The sequence below is a fragment of the Megachile rotundata genome, chromosome 7, assembly GCF_050947335.1.
Source record: "Megachile rotundata isolate GNS110a chromosome 7, iyMegRotu1, whole genome shotgun sequence".
In the NCBI taxonomy this organism is placed as follows: Eukaryota; Metazoa; Arthropoda; class Insecta; order Hymenoptera; family Megachilidae; genus Megachile; species Megachile rotundata.
The window spans coordinates 16,871,294-16,890,044 of NC_134989.1; the positions used below are offsets into that span (position 1 = coordinate 16,871,294).

The 18,751-nt window shown below is 40.0% G+C and overlaps 3 protein-coding genes and 1 long non-coding RNA gene across 9 annotated transcripts in view; 1 reads left to right on the forward strand and 3 right to left on the reverse strand.

The window, feature by feature from the left end:
* LOC100882268 (ATP-binding cassette subfamily G member 4) overlaps window positions 1-360 on the reverse strand; it is a 14,898-nt gene extending 14,538 nt beyond the window's left edge. The window contains exon 1 of the mRNA XM_012292058.2: window positions 64-360. The gene's annotated coding sequence lies outside the window, so the exon portion shown is untranslated. The remainder of the gene's footprint in view (window positions 1-63) is intronic.
* The window catches only part of LOC143264838 (uncharacterized), a 7,241-nt gene extending 798 nt beyond the window's left edge, over window positions 1-6,443 (forward strand). For 2 of the 3 annotated variants that reach the window (XR_013038803.1, XR_013038805.1), the window contains exon 2: window positions 29-6,443. This is a non-coding gene — a long non-coding RNA (uncharacterized LOC143264838). The remainder of the gene's footprint in view (window positions 1-28) is intronic. The other variant, XR_013038804.1, reaches the window with a different exon arrangement.
* On the reverse strand, window positions 2,442-2,979 carry LOC143264834 (small ribosomal subunit protein eS28). Its single transcript, XM_076533756.1, has 2 exons — window positions 2,740-2,979; window positions 2,442-2,581 (listed from the first exon to the last, which is right to left on the reverse strand). The coding sequence occupies exon 1, from the start codon at window positions 2,977-2,979 to the stop codon at window positions 2,782-2,784; it is 198 nt and encodes a 65-aa protein (XP_076389871.1). The 3' UTR covers window positions 2,442-2,581; window positions 2,740-2,781.
* On the reverse strand, window positions 3,700-17,790 carry Atet (ABC transporter expressed in trachea). 4 transcript variants are annotated; one of them, XM_076533710.1, is made up of 12 exons: window positions 17,237-17,790; window positions 16,847-17,003; window positions 11,040-11,263; window positions 10,383-10,500; window positions 10,111-10,300; window positions 9,818-10,025; window positions 9,556-9,732; window positions 9,116-9,477; window positions 8,836-9,004; window positions 8,660-8,760; window positions 8,420-8,575; window positions 3,700-8,348 (listed from the first exon to the last, which is right to left on the reverse strand). In XM_076533710.1, the coding sequence occupies exons 2-12, from the start codon at window positions 16,891-16,893 to the stop codon at window positions 8,004-8,006; spliced, it is 2,097 nt and encodes a 698-aa protein (XP_076389825.1). In that variant the 5' UTR covers window positions 16,894-17,003; window positions 17,237-17,790; the 3' UTR covers window positions 3,700-8,003. The 4 variants fall into 4 exon arrangements, with proteins under 4 accessions (XP_076389825.1, XP_012147450.1, XP_076389824.1 ...); XM_012292060.2 differs by adding an exon at window positions 12,915-13,084 and having other exon boundaries at window positions 16,847-17,779; XM_076533709.1 differs by lacking the exons at window positions 16,847-17,003; window positions 17,237-17,790 and adding exons at window positions 12,915-13,084; window positions 16,173-16,534.
* Between the last annotated feature and the right edge of the window lie 961 nt (window positions 17,791-18,751).

Here is an 18,751-nt window from a genome sequence, read left to right on the forward strand (position 1 = left end):
ATTTAAAATATTATCTTTGGACGAAAAGTTTTAGGTTATATAGAAAAGGAAAACTCAACGTACCCACTGTTACGTCTACGAGCACGAGACACGACGTTCCGCCAAACGCGTTGATCGACAACTGTTGTGTGTTCTAATCACAGTCGTCTAATCGACGATCATTTACTGTCCCCATCCTAAACTTCGATCGGCGGATTGGTTGTCGATAAGATTGTAAGTTCGCGCTTGAATATCTTCTCGAATCTGTACCGGTGCCCTTTTAATATCTATATCTCTACTTACATATTTTAGAAGATATACTATTTCATAATGCGTACGTAAAAATGTACGCATTACTTTTTTGGTAGACAGTAAACGACGTTTTATTACGTCGCAAGCTTAGTCGGTAAAGGCAGAAACTACATAGTGCCAAGGATAAGGAGAAGTGAAAGGATAAAAAAACTTAGTGCAAGTCAACATAAAATCTTATATTTCTGAAGATTATATTTTTTTAGAACTTATAAATATTTAATTATTATTAATTAAGTACATGATTAGGGTTAGATATTTTTTATTTCTTTTCATCAAACAATTGTACATCTTATTTTATTTGAGGAAATAAAATACTGTTTTATTTCAAATAACTCTTTGGCCTCTGGATCATTTTCTAAACGATGTCTCATTAAGTGTAGCGCTGTACAAAAACTGAAGTTCAAAATTGAAAATTGCAGCCATCAGCAAATTCGTATCGCCAAAACGATACAAATTTCCCAAGTCACACCACGAGGAGGTTGCTGCAAATGGTGACTCGCCCTATCTCCGACGGCCCATCCTCCCAACCATGCAAAACTCTACGCTGCTTTGAATTTCGCAGCCCTTACATCCTCTATTCCGAAAGGAAAAGACGATGCAAGCCAAAATGGACCTACCCGGGAAACAGATAGGAGTGCTAGCCATCTCCTACCTGGCGTGCGAGCTACGAGCTAAGCGAGACTTAACCTAAGACTTAACCTAAAACTTAACCTAAATCCCTAGCTACATGTGGGCAGGCTTCCCTAGCTAAAGTGGTACATGTGGGACCCCATATGTCATTTGTTCCGTTCATATGTTCGCAAAATGACGTACTCCTAAATGAAAGGAGACGTCGACGAAAATCGAAACGTGCGAAGCTAAAAGATACCCATAAACGAGTATCGTGTGCATTCGATTACATGGATCCGTCCCGTCCGATATGTAGTCTCGGGGAAATCAGGGATAAGGTGTGTAAATAGAATAGAAAATTTCTTTGCTATGCTATTTACGTGCGAATTTTGCAGACGATATAAAGCGCAGAAAAGGCGTCTCTTCGCGTTGCAAAGAAACTAGTATTTCTTTTGCTTCCACTCATCAGCAATCGCTTAGCTCCCTAATGGGTTACCGATTTCGTATGTATGACTTCCTCTTCCTAAAAACGTAGTCAGGACCACAGAATTATCTGTTAATCATCGTACGAAATGGGCCTGTAACGGTGGTGCACGCCACGGACATCAGTATCTCAAGAAAAAAACCCTTGAGACCTTACTTCCAGACGCAGCACGAATTGCATCTTCCCGAACGTATCGCCTCAAACACGACCACAAAATGGCGGCCGTCCCTGTCCAGCAATAGGTTCGCGAAGCGTACAATTCTCACCTTACCGACGCGTAGACAGAAGGAATGAAAAAGGGGAAAAAGGGGACTTACAATCGTCCGAGGGAATCAATGAAAGCGAATTGCACAGCGCGGAAGACGCGGAAGACGCGGATGACGCGGAAACACACACACACTAAGAACATATGAAACGAAATAATGACACTCAGCCTAGCTTGAATAAAATACGAGAATTGAAATTGCAAAATCGAATCAATAAAATTAAAAAAAATTCAAATTTTGTTGGAAAAATGCTACAAAGTTACACAATTACGTTGCACGAGGTTCAAGCTAGACTGAAGGGGCGTCGTCAAGCAAGTTGCTTATATGGGCGTCGTTAGCGACAGTGCTGCCACCAGTGCTGCCACTAGAATTTTTCGAACCTCTGGTCAAAAATTTACTGCTAGAAAAATTAATATCTTGCTACTATATTACAGTTATGCACTAAAACGTTTACAAATATTAATGTCAAGATAATACAGACAATTATTTATGAAGAAAACGATAAATGAATGAAAGGAATGCATAATTTTGACTAAATTGCACGGGGCCTATTTTTTCTCCTACGGAAGTGGTCTATCGATTAGTTCAACAGCGACGTAAGCGACATCTGCTGGAAACATACCTAACCAGACTGTTACTCGTTCTAGAAAGTTCAATATAACGATCGTTTTGTTATTGTTTGTATGTTTAGAAACCGTTAAATGATGTTTACGATTAAATGAACAGAAGTATAAACTACAAGAATTAATTGTTTAAGATAATAATTGATGTATCATATATGAAGCATCAAACATTCTTACATTATTTTTATTTGTAAATTGTAATTACATTTGTATGCGTATTACTGCAATTGGTAACTTCGAGAATAATCTATATTTTTTAAATGCATATGTATAAAACGATAGAATCTGCACGTTTCTTCTCATAACACCTGGGAAATAAATATACGATTAACAATTATTTTCATTTGGGTATGAAAGAATCTGGGAACGATATTCAGATTCCTATTGAACGTATATTGTATATATATATATATGTCTATGTACTTTTAGGGGAATATACATATGTAATCTGGAGGGGTTCGAATACCTTTTGTGCGAACAAGAATGAAGGTCACTTTTTGTGTGCATACTAGCGAAGCCGTCTAGCTTCTCTTTCTGATTCTAAGAGCGTTAAAATGTCCCCTTCGCGTACAGGCCCTTTTACGTTTCGTATCAGCTGCCTATTTTGTTCGTTTAAGAATTCCACTTTGACCTGTGTACATTGCCCTTGGGAACCAGTCCTACCAAGAACCTTTACGACTCTTGCACGAACGATAGGTTTTTCCATACTTTCGGATCTTCGAGTCCCTTTAGTGTCCTTCAGTCTAATCCCACGATTGCACAATTGATCGCGATGCTGTCGATCAATTCCCTAAACTACCCTCTGCAATTCCTACCAACTTAGTTGCACAATAATTAACAGCATTCTAAATTATATTTTATACAATGTTTCAAACTATCGCGTAAACGAAAGTACATATCTGAACAGTAGTTCTCGAGAAATCTAAAGAATGCTACACTCTGGCGTATAAATAATCGTGTTTTATAAAGTATTAGGTCTTTCGTTAGAATAGCTTAAAAAACTATTCAAAGATACTTTGTTTTGGCAGCATTGCTAAAACAGGCTTAAAATAACCACCCTGGTGTTAGATTGGTCCTCGAATCTCACGTGCTCGTGACGAGATCTACCAGTTACAAATTTGAATCGTAAATTTTGAACGCAATATTGAATTCAACATTGTATAGCTGTCGGCCGTGTTTTTTTTATCTAGCATTGTAACCGACAAACTGAGAATCGATAGTTCTACGTAACGAGCGAAAAATAATTGCAAATTGTGTTATCGGTTTTGCCATTCTTTTTAAATTATTCGACCTTATCAGACGATGGATAAATAAACCAGTTAATTAACATAAGTAGAAAATAGAAATTTTGTTATGTACCATTTTAATTTACGATGAACTGTTCTTGTTGAAGGTTTTTCTTATCGAATTTAGTGACTAGCGCGTGTTCGTATTATACAGATGTTTATTCATTTGTGCTTTAGTATAAACGTGACATTCCTTGTTCAGAACACGAGTTACATTACGCTCGGCAATTTTACATCGTAAGGACATACGGTACCATTTTACCCCGCGTGTTGCACTTCGTTTTCACGCGATTCATGCTTATTTTTCGATGTCGCACACACACATGCGCACAACCTCACACACGTATACTCTTTAGTTCAATATAAAATTACAATACTTGAAAAAAGTGTCATGTACCTGTATGCAATACATGGTCGAACAATATACATTGTACATCGACGTGTTCAGTATGTGTCCTAAAAGCTGAAAATGTTCTGTCTTTGTAAATCAATGCTCCTACGCTGCGCACTTATATGTATACGTGGTATTCGTGTTAATTAAAATATCGTTAACCCTTCCGTTGCGAACACCGTATATATGCTTCATTAAAAATCGATTATGAACTACAAATGTACGTACAACCAGCCACTTACGAAGAACATTTTTGACTACTCTGCTTGAAATTAATAATAAGTAAATTATAATACTTTTCAACCTTCTATGACAGATTTACAATTATGAAGTTCACAGTGAAAGGGTTAACAGCAGTCCGAAGATATTGCTCGCAAGACAGTTGTGTTTCTGTGTGTGTTTGCGCGCGTGTATGTGTGTGTATGTGTGTGAGAGAGAAAGGGAGAGAGATTAAAAGTTTACTTGTTCGTTATTACAGTCTCAGTTGATCTCGCGAGCCTTGAACACAGTACACGCATCTGTGTGTGTGTCTTGTGTGAGAAGGGTGTGATAAGTCTGACACATTACTGCTTTTATGTCTGACAGTGACTCCGAGCTAAGAATATGTTTGCGCAGCATTACAAAGAACAGAATCGAAAATTGATGAAGCAATAAAAAATAAAAAATCGATAACTCAGTCATCCGTGAACGAACCGAAAGTCACACAGAGCCGCCCCTACAATTTGTAGGACTAAGGAACAAAAGTCACGCGAACAAAACTGCATACCTTTTTACGCCACTTAGCGCGGCGAAAATATATGCTAATAAAATTGTAAAACAAAATTTTTCCAGGTACTCGTAAAAATGCTTGAGTCCGTGAGACTCGAGGTACAGGTCGCGTGCAGTTTAGGCCTCCCTTTTGTTGCGACTTAAGGGGAAGCGTAAGAGAAAGGGCTTCTTCCCCCTTCAAAGTTGTCTCTTAGGGAACAATCGTCGTCTTTGTTCACCGTTACTGTGAATACAGGTATACGCTATGAAAACGCTTGCTCCCAAAGGCAAATTGAGAAGCTTTTCCTCCTCCGCTCATATATCCTTAGTCAAAGGAGGTATTATACTGCACGGTACACTGCCTAATCGGTGGTAGGGACGGCTCTGGGTATTGCAAGCGAAGTAAAAATTGTAATGATATTGCGTTTAAATCTTGGCTCTACGCGTGTTGCATGTATGCAAATTGCTTTGGTAACTATTTCTCGTGTATGTTGTAGGGGTCATGTAGAATTCAGTAAGTGTTTATGGCTTCTCATCGTAAAAAGATGGCCTTCAAGGAAACATATCAAAGCATATCGATCGATATACAACTGAATACAAATAACATAAGACAGTATTGAAAAAAATTGTTTATTGCTAAATTAAGAATAAAATGCACATAGGCTCGTACTGTATTATAATTTGTAATTGTAAGAAAATATAGTGCTATATTTTACAAAGTACAAAACGAGACCACGTCGCGAGTGAACGAGGTGAGACAATCACCTCACCCAGGGAAGTCATCGGTACTCGCTGTTGTACAGTTAGGTTAAATTATGTATTTCGTTTCGTATTTTGTACATCTCACTTTCGTTAAGCGTACAAGCGGGAGCCAAGATTTAAACGACTTACAAATTGTTTGTCGTGTTCAACGAAAAGATATAACTGTTACACCCTTATCGTATCTATACAATTTCAGCATACTTCGTTATCCTGCCTTCGTAAGTTCTTACGCTTACAACAATTTGTATATGTACACTTTACAAAACTTTGCTATCGCCGTACGATTGTTTGCCGATACTGAATCACAATTGAAACGCATCCGGAATGAAATTAATATAATTCCACGATTTTGCTTATCGATAGGGTCGACTTTAACAGCGTTAACTTGATCACGATACGATTGTGTCCCAATATCCTTCTCTGTGCCGACAGTTCAAACAAAAACTTGGAAACTTAAGAACCCCCATTCCCTACAATTCATAATATTTATTTGTTGTTCGTCGTTCAACGTAGATACCGGTTACACGCATAGCATAAATTTATCACTGGTTACAAATCATTGTATAACATATTATTTAAACGCTATGTTCGTCGTTCGACTCGTCTAAAACCAGTAGAAGCAAGCTAAGGGATTCGTCAAATCGAAGACGACTCGATTAAGTAAAGAAGCAAGGTTTCGACAAAGGCTTTCCTCCTAGGAAGTTTCTAAATATTTACGTTTCACGATATAAGTACGATTACTTGTTTTACACAGCAGTTATCTTCGAAGGTAACGAGGACGTACTTGAATAGGATTTAAACATAATTTCGCTCCTACCAATCAAGACGAAATAAACGCAACTAAACTTCGAACGGAACGATCGCATAAAAGATACCTTAGCTTAAAACGAGAAACCATAAATTGAATTTACATCTAATATTGGAAATATGAAAATATTTATACGACTATTTTTTTTCATTTTTTTTCTTTTGATTGTATCAAATATCCCATCCAGAATTTCGAAAATCATAACGAAAGACAATGATAATACGATAAAGAAAGTTATTCTGTACTCGATTGTATTCGCGACTTTCTTCGCGAAAGTCTCCAAGACACGAGAGCTGAACGAAAGAAAATAAGTGACGAATAATTAGTCTACGAAATGTTCAATCTTTCCGTTACTTTCCCGGTCGTTGAGTAAACGAACCTGTGATACGAACAAATGCGTAGGCCGTGAAAGAAATTTCTGTAAACATTTCCAAAAAACATAATAACCTTGTTAAATTCGTTAACGTATAGACTCGCGTGCCTACTTGTTTTCTTTCGTAATAAACGATAGATATATGCTTCCTTTATCTCTCTAATTAAAGGGCTATATCATCGTAGTAAATATAACAATGTTCAGCATTCCCACTTAAAAAGCAAACGCACAGGCAGCTAGTGATTGGTCAAGTGTGAGCTTTTTTGTTATTTTTTTTTACAATACCTTTGTCGCTTGAACGCTTACAGTTATCGAATAATCGATTAGTGGAATGACGATATGGGTAAGGATTGCTCGCGATTTCGTACGAAATCATTTGAATACAAATACTAGAATAAGTATCTCGTCGATATACGCGCGCGTCGGACGTGGAAACGAACGTTTGGTGTACCAAGAAGGTCGGTTAAAATTTTTGTCCGACATGTTAAACGGTTTAACATGTTTGTATATCTCCGAGATACCACGTTAATGTATACATGTATAGTCTAAGTGAATGTAGCGATCGATGTAAACACGAGAACAATAAAGGATCAATTTTAATCTTTGATTCGTAAATTCTATTGCTTATCTATAGAAAAAAGTCCATGAAGTTCCGCGTGACGCACACGCGCTCGTTGGAGGGACCATGAGTCTTAAATGGGCCTAAGGCTCCTGGCGAGTTTGTAATAATTGGCTATAAATGTTTGCGTTTCGATTTCAATGCATATCACCCACGGTGGTCTCGTTTTTCGGTCTATTATCGATGATATTAAACTAATTCACGTGTACTCTAATTTCATTAGAAATGCCTAAATGATCTATGCGTACAATTCACTTGTATTTCTTCGTCTCTTTTACATCGCGCGAAACAACTTTCGTCGTACGTTTCTTATTCTTTTCACGTTTTCGTGCGGTATAAAGTTCGGATAGACCGAGTCGATTGAAACGTGTCGTCAAGAACGTCATTCTTGAGCTTTCCGAGGTTGTAAAACACTTAACGTTCGTAATAAAACGCGACAGTACGCACGATAGTTCGTGATTTACCAAACTTTGTCGGTTCAAAGTTTTCGTTTGTATGTATAGAAAATCTTAGCAATTGACAACAAAAAGAAAGTTGAAAACATTCCGTCGCGCAGTTTTCACACGTGTATGTACAGTTTGCTCGTTCATTCGAAACGTTCGAGTATTTCTATCTTCGGCGAGAAAAGAATCAAAGTTAAGAACCATAGCCGCGAATATTCGTAGATTCTTTTGAGATTGAAGCGAATATCCGTGACGACTATTACGACCTATCGAGGCGTCCTCTCGGTCACCGGCGCACGTTTTAACGAAGAGATCGTAACTTCAGTCTCAGTACAAAGTAGGCGATAATCCTCAAGCTAAGCAAGAAGCCTGCCAGTGCAACGGCGTCTATCCAGAAGACGGCGTTTTGCATCGACATTTCTTCGAGGAACTTCGTCGGGCTCTTGAAATGGCAGTACGCGTCGGAACACTTGAGCTTAGCACGATTGTAACCATACACGGAAATCATGGCGCCTTCGAAACTATACCTTACGTAGCTCACGTACGAAAGAAATTTAAGATACTTTGGAATGGCATCGAAATTGACGAAGAAACCGGAGAACAGAACAATCGGTACCGACGACACTGGACCGATAAATACTCCGCTCTGAAACGGAATTTCTCCTTTAATACTAGAAGATAATATTCCACAGAGAAAAAGATTAAACGACATATTACCTCCACACTCATCGCTGCTCCTATCACTAAACCGATGGATTGAGAAACTAACGCTGTTAACATGCATATAGTTAAATACATCATAAATCTATTCGTTTCGAATGGTTGTGACGTCATGAAATATACAATGATAACGTATGCTACAGAATACACTATCTGAAAACAAAAAATGATTAGTACTTTAATCGAAATACTTAAAAGGCAACGCGTGTTCGGTTAAATCGATGGTATTATATTTACTTGAAATGGTACATCGGCCAGAGTTCTCGCAAGATAGTAAGCTTTCACGGAATACCAATAATTTAAATGTTCTCTCACAAATACGACCATTTCTGATGGAACTACAACGAGGAAACATCGTTGACACACATGACACTAAGGACGTAGAAATTTGATGCTTGATCTGTTTTACTTACATGTAAGAATGGTAGGCATCATAGAGGTGAACATGAGAAACATCACTGTAAAGAAAACGCAACCAGCGTTGCTCATTACTTGCGAAGCATCGTTACCGATGTCGTAATAAATTGCACCGATGAGAAACCCAACGATTATATGTGAAATCAGCCTTACTCTCGTTAATGTCTGCAATCAAAGAAAATTCTTCAATGAACAAGAAAAATACGAAATTGACAATTATGGAAACGTCTGTCAGATTCGAGGAAATATTAGCTTCAGGTTCTTGAATACACTAACCATGTCTCTTATTTGCGATAAGAATATCCTTTTAAGAAGAATCCAAAACTGGGTACAGCTATTCGTTGGAAAGCCAACTTTCTGCTCTATGCTCTCTGCACTGTCCAGCAAAGAGGTGGTGCAAGAAATCGGCATATTAATGACCGTTCCCCCGTTTGGTTGTTTCGCCACTCCGTTCGGAATCAAAGCGGACTCGGACTTTGTCTCTTGTTGCGGTGATTCTTTCGCGATGTCGTTCGATACGGTTTGCACCGCGTTCATCGCGGCTTGATAGTGCTGATAGTTAGCGCATTTACCATTGTTCACAGCCATCACTAACTTATGCACGCATTCGCCGTGTTCTCCGCACGCCACTTCCATCACTGCACAAAGAGTGTCCCAGAGCGTTAAAAGCGGCAATCGATCGGTTTTAACTACGTTCAATCGCGACGTTCGCTTACCATAATCCGCTGGATTGTGGTAGCTGGGGCAGTCTAAGCCCATCGACGATAAAAAGGGCACCAATCCGCCTACGTTACCTTGATATATACATTGGCCCTCAGCCAAAAGGTACAAATGATCGAACATTTCGAACAATCGTGCACTTGGCTGATGTATCGTGCATATGATAGTCCTTCCTGATAACAGATATATTATATAGATTATTGAACGCACTAGGAATAGATCCGATGCCTCGGCGGGTTGCCGTTTGACACGATTTACCTCCTCTGCTTAACGATTTGAGTAAGCTCAAGCATTGGTAACAAGTCGAACTATCTAAACCGGAAGTCGGCTCGTCGAAAAACATCACCGGAGGATTATTCACGAGCTCCAATGCGATCGATAGCCTCTTTTTTTGGCCACCGCTCAGGCAATGAGTTTGTGTGTTGCTCGCGTCGCTTAGGCCGAGAGTTTCGATGATTTCTTCGACCTGAGTTTATTCAAAATTATTATGCCAGTTCTATTAAAACGCAGTTCATGATATGAACGTTTACTATAGATTTTCTTAAACCCACCACTACTTTTTTCTCCATCGCGCTGATGTCTTTCCCCAATTTTAAGTTAGCCGAGACCGTCATTGCCTCGTACACAGTTAGGTGAGGCAGCAGATGATCGTCTTGCATTATGTAACAGGACATCTTTCGAAATCTTCTGAGATTCCTGTCTTTTCCGTTTATTAGAACGGAGCCGCTGAGGTGAGACGTTCTGGAAATATATGACACAAATTTAATTTCATCGAATTTCTCTCTAGTTTCATCGGACAGGCAGTGCAGGTATGAAAACTCACTTGTATCCTGCCAACACGTTCATTAGCGTACTCTTCCCGGCACCGGAAGGGCCCATGATGGCGGTCAGTTCTCCGGATCGGAATTTCCCGTTGACACATTTTAGAATCGTCTTGTATCCTGTAAGGTAACATGTACATAATATAGTGTTTGACAGTATATCATTTTGCAATATAACTGCATCATGACGGATGAATTTTCAAGCGAGTGCTGGTATCAAACGCGACAGTTCGCTACCTATTCTCGCCTGGTATACTATTGCGGTTAAGATTCGTTAGTTTTATTTTCTTTTCGACTCGCTAACTTCCTCTAGCACGTACATTTTAACGCTTTACGTAATATTTCGCATTGCCAAAATAGTAACCCGCAGTCTTGCCAAGACTTCGCAACATTCTCGAAGATAAGGCATAGAATTTTCGCTAAACTGCGGGTTTCACGGATAGTCGGATTCCCTGGCTGACCTCTTTACGAGCAAGTAAGTACAGTAGCACCAGCACGAGGTGCATCTGGACCGAAACAAGAACCGCCTGTACGTACATCCCTATCGATTCTTTCAGCTAGCTTCTTCACACGTATAGACACACACACGCGTTGTTGAACAAAATGCCTACCGAACTCGTGTCTTATCTATTCACTGTTACTTATTGCCGAAGACGAACCTCTCTTCCTGCCTTCGGACACGCTGTACGCCAGGTTCTTGAACTCGACGTCAACCGGTGGCCTCTTTGGAAGATGCGTCAACGTTACCGCCGGCCTTTTACCATCCTGTCCTGGACTATGATTGGGCACCTTTCTCACGAACATGCTACTGCTACACATTGAAACCGCGGCACCGTTCGTCGTGCTGCCGTTGCAATTGCAGTGCAGATTGTTTTGCGAGCCGCTGAAACATAAAGAACAACAATTTTATGACTCTCGAGAAACAATTGCTTGGAGTCGAGTAAAAGTCTCCGGTCATTTTAGATTCGAGGTATCTTTGGAAGAAAAACGTTGGGATTTTCACGACCTGAAAACGCTTTGGAACCTTGTTTAACTTCCAGGAAATGTGATTTTTAAACAAATTGAGAATCAACGTTTTACGCGTGCTGCGCGAGTAATTCATGTCGTTGCTTCAAATTGGATAATTGCCCGCTGTCATTTCCACGAACTCGGCATTTAAAGCGAAACTAATAAAGAAGATCTTTCGCCGTGCTACTTTACGAGTTCATAAACTTTTGCTTTCTTTACGAGCCTAGCTAAGAATAATAAGTAAGTCACGGTAATTCGCTGCTGTATCGAATCAATAAGAGAACGTTTTATTTCGTTATCGAGATTCTCGTAAAGTTAAGACAATGAAATTCGCTCCTTTAGGAACAACGAACGATTCGTGTCCGACGAGAGGGGCCCAGGAAAGTTAGCCGAAGCCTTAAACACGATCAATGGAAGAACCTTGAGTTCCGATTTAGACGGTATTAGTATTCGGGGTATTGTATTTCGCGTGTTCGAAGTTGACTCGATGACCGCGCAATCATTATCGTTCGTTATCGTGTACCCTCGAATGATATCAACGCTATACCAGTGGAATTTGTATAAAACAAAAAGCGAAAATAAGGGAAAAATCAAAGGTTATAGCGAGGAAAAAGAATTCAATGTTTTCCCGAATTCGATGACCTCATTTTTACTATCGTTAACTATTTCTATAGAAGCGTGTAGGTTTATCCTGAGTCACAAAAGATCACGATGAATGATCGGTGTATGAGTCGTATACACAGACGACCGAATAGTTTAACAACGAACAAAGACCGATTCAACTGTAGAGGAATCGAAGGTTAGCTCCGTTAGCAATATGCTATACCTATGCGAAAATACGTATGAGCGATTAAACGCGAATATCTGTTTTTTATGGATCGTCTATAGGTGACTATATTCTAAAACATCTGGCAATAGAAAGCTGGCGACGGAACAACAAACTGGAAAAGATCGTTGCAAACTATGTACTCGAACAGTTATTTCTTCGGATGTTTATTAAAAAGATAAACGAAACGAGCAATCTTTCTAAGAACGCTTTATTCGGTTTCGCTATATGATGCACCTTGACTATAAAAACATCCATGACAGCGTACAATCATTCTTGAAGCTATTATCTCGATCCGGACGACCTTTCGAGGATAAGAAAAGTTTAATCGCTTAAAAACTACATGCATATCTTCTCCTGAATTTTGAATGGACAATGTTCCTTTACGACGATCGATGCAGTTTAACGTCGATATATTCTCTCGTATACATATACATTTTGCACTCGTTTCGAACTAAGTCTTTTTAAATTAAAAATGGTTCATTCCTAGGTTTTAAAAATCTAATGCTTTAGTTTAGACGACTATACAGTAGATTCTACACTGTTACATAGGAATATAACGAGTAACGGTTTAATACTTATTAAAAATTTACGATCGCATTCAATTGTTTTCGTGAATCTCGATGCGCGGAAGATCCGGATAAAGAAAGCAGTATATCGAGAAATGAATATATTTGAAAGAACCGCCTTATTACTTTACCTGAGAACTGCATTGTTCAGACTTTCCAAGTGTAACGTCGGTGGAGGAGATTTAATCGTCACCTGGTGACTTCCGCCCGGAATGAATTGCACCTGTTCATCGCCGCTGTATCTGGGTCCTCCTCCACCGCTCAGACTGAGATTTTTCAGATCTGCCATCATCTGCTGATGCTGGAACGATAAAGGTAACCAATTTAAAGTTCTTCAGTGGTCTCGAAGCGGCCCCGATCGAAACTTTGTTTCGTGTCAAAATTAAACGAATATTGTATCTCATAGTCGACGATCAATGGAAATTAATTGAATTGCGGCATTACACGCGAACCTATTAATTAATTTTCTCTTATTAAAGTTCATCCGCAAATGTCCATGCAATGATCAATACGATTCGAAGGTATCGAAATATTTTATATCGATTCGTATGCACGTAAGTGTAACGATATGCAGAAAATTTATAAATATGTACAAGGACAGTTGGTTTCCGTTTTACGAGATACAAAGTGCGGTGCAATCGCGATTTCATCGCAACATTAAAAAGCGGTTTTCGGGATAACATCCGTGTATCATTTGCGTTCGGAGTACGAGCTTTGCCACTGTCAAAACGAGTCCGTGTACAAAGAGTTTCCTCCCTCTTTTTCTTTTTACATTCGTCGAGTAGTCTCTCGTTTCCATTTAAGTTTTATTGCCACGCATTAACCGGATAGTACGATCTAACGTTATTTGTCACGTCGCCGACAGACGAATAAAATATTGTCCCGATCGGTAAGCTGCTATTAACCCTTTCGAATTCAATTTTTTCTTCAATCGCATCAATTGAAGACTTACGCTCCCCAACACAAACCTTGGAATTGCTTGGAATCGCTTTGGTATTGCCACAGTTAAATTTGGAATGTTCAAAGTTTTCGAGATTACGGTTCCCACACAATTATCAGAGACAAACAGGATTATTACGGTTCCATCGGTCGTCGTATAATCTATGATTAAATAGCGTGAAATAACGAATCAGTGTGGTAAGGGTAATCAGACACAAATGAGATCGTTATCGATACAACCGATAGTACTAATAATAAGATTAGACACTTATCTATCGCTCGATAGCTGAGCAAATATTTTATAATTATTTTACTCACCACCTGCGTCATTATAAATGAAATATTTTGTTAATAATAATGGAAATTTTGAAGTATTACTACATATAAAATAATTGTATGAATGTACGCGCCTTTGTGAGATATTGAGCAAATCGTGTTTTTCAAATTCTTTGCACCTGCAATTTCACTCTTTTTTTAGATTTCCTGTGATAAAACAATATTTTATGAGCTGCAAACACAGGTGTTTCTTTGAATAAACATGATAACATGTAATTGCAACAATTTTGTTTCATTGTTAAAAAAGTTATGATGTTTATCTGAAATTTCGATAATAATTGTATACATCTTCGCTGAAAGTCAAAACATTATTAATTTGCAGCAGTATCTCTAGACTTCCATCACAACCCCTCTCTGTAACATTTGGCTGACCATTCCAAGCTTTTCTACTTAAATGCAGCTGTTGCAGTAGAGTAGATAAATCTTATCGGAAGTTTAATGCGTTGCTCGTCGACGAAGAATCATCTCGCTCTTTGTCACCTAAACGTTATTGACCCGTAATCGGTTCATTCGCGTTTAAACATATTTACAAATTTAGACCACAGTTTATGCAAGGACTTGAAAATGGAAAAGCTGTATCGATTTATTCGGATGTAAAGGAAAATTCGTAATAACGCGATCTGTCAACAGAGGAGAGTTCATTAAAATCTGAACTCGGTTTGGTAGCTCTTCTTATCGGTCAAATATCATTCATACCTGCAATCAATTACTCTACACGTGCATTTCTCATATTCGAACATACTTTAGATACTCATTTATTCGACAAGTATTAATAATCAGCGGGTTGTGTACGATCGACACTCGAGAACAGTTACTTCAAAAATTTCTACACAATTTCAATTGTGCTTTTCAGTTTAGAACATATCTATTCCCGTCTAGACTACCCGATTTTTGATAATAATGTATCTTATCAAAAAATGTGCGTGTAGGAACAGATATCGATCATGACGTTACAAGAAACATTGTGAAAATTCTTTGACATGGTTACAATGGAAACCAGCAATTAAAACAGTTGCAAGTGTTTATGCTTTCATATCGCTCCCTCTCCATATTGCGAACTTCAATTGCTGTATCTTTCTTCGTTAAATTAAAATAACTCTTCCATGAGTCCCATAGATTGCTGCTGACCTACGATACGAAGCCAGTTAACCCTATTCATGCATGTATAAATCACGATAATTCACTATTAACGCGTTAACAGCAGTGGAGATCACCGGTGACTGACTCTACGAATTTAAATAATCGAATTAAAGGGGACAGAATTATAACGGGTACATTCACTGTGACAGTGTGTTAATTGACTAACCGTGGGAAGCACAGAAGGCAGTATGTATACGTACACAAATAATTATAATACCAGGTTATGACTGACGCGTGACGGGGGTTTAAGCGAGGGTTTACAAACGAAAAAGGGGAAGAAGAGAAAAGGAAACGATGCTCTTTTCCCGCCTCGCAACGAACCGAAGCTGTGTTATTTTTCGGCTGCAAACACGTGTCGAATCTGCGCTGATCCTCGAAGCACGTGATAACCCTTTCACTATGTATGATATACGCATGCACATACATTGCCCAGAATCGAGAAGTACGTAAAGATTAAGTTACGTATCAAAACACGCGATAAGGAAAATTATTCACGAAGTTCAAACAAATAAAACAAGGTGATTTTCCTGTAACAATAATACTGCAGTTGTCAAACATGGTTGACTTTGAGATAAAACGTTGATCTCGGTCTCGTACTTGGGCGAATAAATGAACAATATTGTTCGCTCGTGATAAGTTTAGTGTCGTTATCGTACGTAACAATCTGTCGGATAACGATCGCTGCAAATAGACGTTTGAACGGTCAAGGATCGCGCGATATTTTTGCCACTTGCAGGGGCCAACAAACTCGCGAACGCATCTAATAAATCCTCGAATTGCTCGAGATCGCGCGGGGTTAATTTCAGATGGTTCTCTCAAGCTTTCGATTCGATGGGCAAAGCTCGCTGGTATCGCGAATAAAAGCATTAATAATTCGAACGAAGCCCTCGATGGACACGTGTACCGCATAGACTCGTTACGATAAATTATGTTCGTTAGAAGTATCGATTTAGCACGTGCTACGATACGTTTACCTTGTTTCGCGATATCGTTAAAAGTTTATTTTTGCTGAAACTATCGACGCGACGTCTCGATCCCTGCTTATATCGACTACTGACTTAACGAGCGACATCGAACATAACCTTCCTTGTTGGTAGTGGCGCGGTGCAGTGCCAAGATTCGAATGTCACTATTTCTCTCCGCTAAACAGTCTATTTACGTGGCGAACAGCATACAATATAATTATCGAATCGCGTCGGCACGCGTTAAATTATATTTCCTTCGCTCTTTCTAGTCATCGCACGTAAAGTTTAAGCGACACTGTTTGAAAATTTTGCGACATTATACGAAGCGTGTCGAGAGTGCGTTTCAATGACAGTAGCAGACCAAAGAGCATTGAGAAGACCGTGAAATTAACTGGGTCATCGTGTAATATGCAAACAAATTGATCTAACGCCACGCATACCTTTTTAGCCGTTATTAAACTACGCACGAAGCTTTCCCAACAAAGAATAAACAGTTGACTAATAAAACCAGGACAGGAAACGACGGAGCGAGATCTGATTGTAGAAGACGAACAAAGGCTCTCGGCTCGCCGAGAAGAAGAGAGGCGAATACGAGACTGCCGAACGGACAACGGATTTAAAAGATTCGCAGAACGCTAAAAGAAAAAGAATCACGAACGGGTACCGAAATAGAATCAACTCACCATCGGTCGAAAGTAGAATTTGGTATCCTAGCGGTGTCCGAAATCATACCCTGACGATGACGCTGTGCATCCTCTGTCTCTCCGCCCTTTTGTCCCTCGCTCCACTGTTCACAGTAGTCGTTCACGAAAGAACCCCTCCTGGTCACGATGGTCACCTCTCAAAGCAAAGAGAAACGAAGGTTCTAACACGGTCTTTCGTTACGACGCGCCTTTAATCCTCGCCTTCGCTTTCCCCGCGATCGATGACGAGTTTTTCGAATTGCGAGGCTGCATTCGTTTCCGAAGGATGCGCTCACCACGATCACGTACAGCACGGCTTCCAAGAGATCAAGTCGCGTTGCGTGTACACGCATAAAGCAATAAACCGAGTAGACTCGTGAACCAACTAACCGATTCGGGGTATCAACTGCAACTGACAGTCGAGAGAAACGATCGGTCGACGCAACACTGTTCGGAATCAGCTGTCGCGCTATGCACCGCTGTTCGCCGTCCGCCTCTACCAACAAAATGAACTGAGCTGTCCGACTCGAAACCCAGGGACGACTGCACCGAACGGAGCCCTCTCCCGTTTTCTACGCTCTCGCTCTCTCGTTCAGGACACGACTACCACAACTTCGCGTTACCCTTTCATTACCAATGACTCATGCTATTTCTTTCGATTCGCGATCACTTCAAATAGCGTGGAGACAGCGTCCAGGTGTTCGAACTTTGCACTAACGCGCTTTCTTTCACTTTTCGATCTTATCACCTGTCTAACTAGAATTCGCGAATTCTTTGTTCTTATCGCGGAAAGAATAAGATCGTCTTTTCGATCTTTTCTCCGAGTTTTTCTTCGGTATCTTACGTAAACACTCGAGTCGGATCTTCGAGGAAGGAAACGTTCGTGACTACAAATTTTTCTGAGTACTACTTGTCGAAGAAGTAACGTAACCTAATGATAGATAGGAATGAATCAAACAGACGTGGAACATCTCTGCATAATTTATATGCATGACACATGGCCGAGATTCGAAGGCTGTACATTATCTTTTCTCCCTGGAACGATTAGCGCGGCGATTTGCACGCGAGTACAACGACAAAGGTTCGGTGCACGCGTCCTAAAGAGTTCAAACTATCCTTTCGAATCGAAGTCGAGGGTGTTTCGAGGACGTAGCACGTTCCTGCGTTTCCTCGCGCGCATGCACAACAATGTTCCTCTTGGCAGTCGTTAGGATTGAAATTCCCCTGGGCGCTTCCGTAAATTTCGACCTAATCGTATTCCTGTTCCTAGGCGTACGAAACAGAGAAGGGACACGGCTAGACGGAAAAGAAAAGGGAGCGAAAACGCGTTGGAAAGATCGAGAGGTGTGATCGGTGAACAAGGCGCGACGTTGCGAGAGGAAGCAGGAAAGAAAAGAGCAAAGGAGAAAGGAGCGTGAGTTACCACATGCTGTAGGTCGATACTCTAGCACCAGCTTGGATGCTCGGTGCAGATGTACCGATCAACGAGTGCGTTTGCACCGACGAAACACGCTTTGCACGCCGCGGGTGCAAAGAGAGAGACGGCTAGTGTCACGAGACGATTGTAGACAAGGACTGCCGCACTTGTGAATGAAGATCGAACTTTAGCTTCGCTTCTGACGCAAGTATCGCCACCCTATATTTTCAGGTACGCGTCGAGTACCTTTTCGATGACACCTAGGTACATGTCGTCGCTTCTAAGCCATACATTCTTTATACCGAGGGAAGATAGACAAAAAAGAAATGGAATCGAGTTCAGTGCGTTTCTGTAATGCCGAATCGACTGCTGTACCTGAGCTTCGGTTTATGGGGGCCAAATGATACTCGTAAAGCTATAATGGTTCGTCCGTTCTACTTACGAAGTAGTCGGTTATTTCACATTTGAATCTACCTTCTCGGTATTAG

Bases quoted from the DNA above. Each gene is read 5' to 3' on its own strand.
- LOC143264834 (XM_076533756.1), bottom strand. From the start codon at position 2,979: ATGGAAAAACCTATCGTTCGTGCAAGAGTCGTAAAGGTTCTTGGTAGG.
- Atet (XM_012292060.2), bottom strand. The intron at 10,301-10,382 runs GTGAGTTTTCAT...ATATATTTCCAG, and splicing joins AACGTGTTGGCAGGATACAA to AACGTCTCACCTCAGCGGCT. The intron at 9,005-9,115 runs GTTAGTGTATTC...CTTTGATTGCAG, and splicing joins TATCGCAAATAAGAGACATG to ACATTAACGAGAGTAAGGCT.